Source organism: Leptonychotes weddellii, chromosome 15 (assembly GCF_054177405.1).
Source record: "Leptonychotes weddellii isolate Sample4059 chromosome 15, ASM5417740v2, whole genome shotgun sequence".
NCBI classification, from domain to species: domain Eukaryota; kingdom Metazoa; phylum Chordata; class Mammalia; order Carnivora; family Phocidae; genus Leptonychotes; species Leptonychotes weddellii.
The window spans coordinates 17,802,694-17,807,345 of NC_138383.1; the positions used below are offsets into that span (position 1 = coordinate 17,802,694).

The following is a 4,652-nucleotide window of genomic DNA, read 5'->3' on the forward strand; positions in this document are numbered from 1 at the left end:
GCTCTTCTGCCCAGCGGGTTTCCCGGTACCAGGCCTCTGCCCTTCCCTCAGACCCCCTGGCCAAGTCGCTGGGGGCACCTGGTAGAAAAAGACGTCCTTGCGGTCAGTGCCCTCGGTGGCGAACTCCTCCACGATGCCCTCGGGGCTGATACCATGCTCGGCGCACAGCTGTTTCCAGAACTCGAACCCAACTGGGGGATAGGGAGAGATGCCTGGGTCTGCTAGTCACAAGGCCTCAGGAGCCCAGGGTTAGGCTCAGAAGCTGTCACACTCAGAGGCTGCACCCAAGACACCTGATCTGGGAGCTGTCACAGCCCAGGTGCGGCTCTCCATCTGGGACGTGTTCATCATGCGCAATAGGGCAGGGGATTCATGGAAGGGAAAGGGGGACTGGAGGATGCCAAGCACTGGGTGGGACCCGAAGAGGCAGAACCGGAGACTGGAGGGGCCCGGCGCTCGCTCGCTCGCTCACTCTGGTTGCCGCATTGGCCCAGCTGCAGGGTGATGATCTCCCGGGGCATCGCTCTTCAGCCCTGCCCCGCGGGAGTCACGGCGGAGACGAATGCCTGGCAGCCCGGCTCGCAGGACGTGGGGAGCGCGCGCTCTCTTCGTCTTTTGACGCGAGTGCTCGGTCTGCGCCTGTGCAGTGCGGGTCTCCCGGCTGCCGCCGGGCCGAGGAGCCCAACCGGGACATCATTTCCCCCACAACACTTACAGCTGGAATTCGGCACAAGCGCAGTGTGAGGCCACGCCCCCTTCTGCTCACCCCCCCCCCCCCCAGCTCCGCGCCTGCGCCGTGAGGCTTGTTGGGAAGGCGGGGAGTAGAGACCCGGGTGTCGGAGCGGGGAGGGGCGGTCCAGGTGGGCCCGGACAGCTGGGCGTTGCGGGTAGGTAAGCCGGTTGGTGGCTCTTTTGGACAGAGGGGCTGGGTTCAAGCCAGTCTTTTTTTAAATTTCTATTTTTAAGTTAAATCTACCTAACATAAAATTTACCATTTTAATCATTTTTAATTGTACAGTTCTGTGGCATAATGTACGTTCACACTGTTCTGCCACCATCATTGTCATTCATCCCCCAGAACTTTGTCACCTTCCCAAAATGAAACCCTGTACCATTAAATAGTAACTCTCCATCCTCATCCCCATCAACAGCCTGCTTTCTGTCTCTACAATTTTGACCAGGCATTTTTTTTTTTAAAGACTTTGCCCATTTATTTGACAGAGAGAGCGAGGGAGGGAACACAAGCAGGGGGAGTAGGAGAGGGAGAAGGAGGCTTCCCGCTGAGCAGAGAGGCCGATGCAGGGCTCGATCCCAGGACCCTGGGATCATGACCTGAGCCAAAGGCAGATGCTTAACCACTGAGCCACCCAGGCACCTCATTGACCAGGCATCTTATGTAAGTGGAATTATATGTATTTGTCCTTTTGTGTCTAGCTTATTTCACTTAGCATAATGTCCTCAGGGTGACTTCATGTTGTAGCATGTGTCAGAATTTCATTCTTTTTAAAGGATGTATAATATTCCATTGCATGTATATGCCACATTTTGTGTTTATCCATTCCTCTGTAGGAATGCTTCCACATATTGGCTATTGTGAATAATTCTGCCATGAACAAGGTTGTACAAATAAGTTTGAGTACCTGCTTTCAGGTATTCATTATCCTGGGTAGACACCCAGAAGCAGAATTTCTGGATCATATGGTAATTCTGTGTTTAATTTTTTGAGGAATTGCTGTACCATTTTATAGAGTGGCAGCACTATTTTATTCCTACCGGCAATGTGCAAAGGTTCCAATTTCTCCACATCCTCACCAACATTTGTTACTTTCTATTTTTTGTTTTGTTTTGTTTTATAATAGCCATCTTATTGAGTGTGAAGTGGTATCTCATTGTGGTTTCTGTTTTATTTTTTTAAATTCTTTTAAAGAAAAAAAAATTCTTTCAAAGATTATTTATTTGAGAGAAAGAGAGGGGGGCGGGGAGGGGCAGAGGGAGAGAGAGAATCTCAAGCAGACTTCCCAATGAGTGTGGAGCCCAAAAAGGGGCTCCATCCCACGACCCTGAGATCAAGGCCTGAGCTGAAATCAAGAACGTGACTTGTGGCTTAACCCACTGAGCCACCCAGGTGCCCCTCTGTTTTACTTTAAATTACAGAAAGTTTTAAACATACAAGCATGATTTTGTATTTTTATTATATGTTTTTTTCTGTTTTGAATTTTTATGTAAATGGTATCAGAGTATACTAGCCTTTTGTAACCTGCTTTTTTCACCCTACATTAGATTTGGCAATGTTGATACATGTAGATTTATTTCATTGTTTTTAACTGCTTTGTAGTATTTCACTGGATGAATAAAATAGTTTATTCTATTCCTACATGGGGGTGATTAGATTATTTCTACTTATCCCTTATTACATAGAATGAATACAGGATTGGTCACTACCACTACCAAGTTCTCTACCACTGGCATGTGCATCTTCTTTAGAAAGCTTACAAACTTTACAAGTTTTCACATATTTTTTCCTAGATTGATGTACCAATTTACACTCTTACCAGCAAAGGAGTTTCCATTTCCTTATACCCGCATCCACACCTGGGTTATCAGATCTTAATTTTTGTCCATCCCATGGATGCCCAATGGGATCTCATGATTGCAGTTTCCACACAGTCTGATCACAAGGGAGGTTGACTTGATTTGTTGTGGTTGTTAGACCTTTCAGAATTGCCTGTTCATATCCTTTGCCCATTTTTCTATTGGGCTATTTTTTTTTTAGACATAAGATATTCTACGAATTTCTTCTTAGTTGTATGGGTCACAAATATTGTCACTTGGTCTATGGCTTGTCTTTGTTTTTTAAAGATTTTATTTATTTGACACAGAGAGAGAGAAAGATAGCGAGAGAGAGAGAGAGAGAGCACAAGCAGGGGAAGCAGCAGGTAGAGGGAGAGAGAGAAGCACGCTCCCTGCCGAGCAAGGAGTCTGATGCAGGGCTCGATCCCAGGACCCCAGGATCATGACCCAAGCCAAAGGCAGACACTTAACCGATTGAGCCACCCAGGCACCCTTATGGCTTGTCTTTATATTTTGCATCTGGTGTCTTTTGGGATAGTGAAGATTTTAATGTAGACAGTTATCCTACTTTTCTTTTCTGTTTTGTATGTTTTATACCTTGTTAAAGAATCATCCCCTTTCCCAGTATCATAAATCTGTCCTTCTATGTTTCCTTCCAAATCCCCCATAGTAGTTTTGCTTCTTCCCTGTGTTGTGTACTGACTTGTTACGATTTCAAATCCACGTTTTGAAAACTTGTTTTGGACAAAGTTGTTTGTGATTTGAACTTGTTCTCATGAAATTGTTTTGAAGTTGGGTATTAGAACTTTCTTATCGAACTCTTAGCACTTGGAGCGGAGAGGACCATTACATCATTGACACCATAGTAACAGCCAGCCATGGTGTCCATCACATGGTGGACTTTTTTAAACTTTAAAAACCAAGAGGTGTGACCAGCAACTCAAAAGTGTTTGGTCTGGACAAGCCTACTCTTTGCTGACCTAAATAGTTCTCTGGAGATCTTGAGACACTCCTGCTGTGGCCAGGCTACCTTGGTCGGCCGTGGTGTTAAACCACACAGCAGTCTCAGGAAGAGAAGGGACATCTGCTTCTGCCTTAGTGAGGCAACTCCTCCTAGGTAGTGGTGGTGCAAGCTGTCTAGCCATCCCTGCAGGAATAATCTTCAGAGCAGCTACCTTGCCTGCCAACACTGGCACCATCTCCTGCTAGCTATGTGCCCCAGCAGAGAGGGACCTGAGCAGGCAGCTGATGCCCAGCTTTTAGTCGGAAGGACTGACACTACCGAGAACCAACTCATAGAAAGGTACACCTCAACTAATATTGAACATTATTTCTTTCATCTCCCCTTTGCCTGGAACAGTAATGTAATTAATCTATCATTGGTTTGGAATATGTTAGTTCTTTATTGGTGTATTATTATCCTGCATGCTCTTGGCTTGTGAAATATTATTACTATAAATTATAATTCTTACAGTCAACCTGTGTTAAATAAATTATTGGCAAAGACAAACTTAGTCTCTGAGCATATCTTGCCTTGAACAAAACACCCTGTAGGTCTTTGTTCATCTGGAACTTATTTGGAGGCCTGCTGTAAGATAGGGATCCACTTTATCTTTTCCATATGGATGGCCAATGGTCTCCAAGCCATTTACTGAAGAGTGGGTGCAGCGCCCCCCACCCCCAGAACATTCTAATCCCCCAGTCTGATGCGGGGCTGGCTTCTGGCTGCTCTTCTGCTCCACTGGGCTGTCTGTCTGTCCCTGTCTGGCGGGCTCTCTCAGAGCTGCTGCAGAGGCCCTGGCAAAGGCACCACTGCCAAGAGTCATGCTCAGACGAAGTTTTTTGTTTTCTTTTCTCTCTCACTTTCTCTTTTTTTATGAGAACTTGGCCACCTTCCAGCCCTGGATGCCAAGAACCCTCTGGGCTTCTTTAGAAGACTCTGGCTTACCCCATACCCGTCCCCTCCCAGGCCTCTGCTCAGTTTCCCTCCCCTCACCCCACGCCAGCCTCCCAGCCCACTTCCTCCACTTGGGCCAGGCTGTTGGGGGTGTCCCCTGGGAGGACTGGCAGCCTCACCCTTT

The 4,652-nt window shown here is 46.9% G+C and overlaps 1 protein-coding gene across 1 annotated transcript in view; it reads right to left on the minus strand.

Moving 5' to 3' along the window:
• The window catches only part of LOC145717454 (tubulin gamma-2 chain-like), a 1,936-nt gene extending 1,218 nt beyond the window's left edge, over positions 1 to 718 (minus strand). The window contains exons 1-2 of the mRNA XM_081805964.1: positions 473 to 718; positions 3 to 191 (exon numbers count right to left, since the gene is read on the minus strand). Coding sequence (XP_081662090.1) covers positions 3 to 191; positions 473 to 521 — 238 coding nt within the window. The 5' untranslated portion in view covers positions 522 to 718. The remainder of the gene's footprint in view (positions 1 to 2; positions 192 to 472) is intronic.
• Between the last annotated feature and the right edge of the window lie 3,934 nt (positions 719 to 4,652).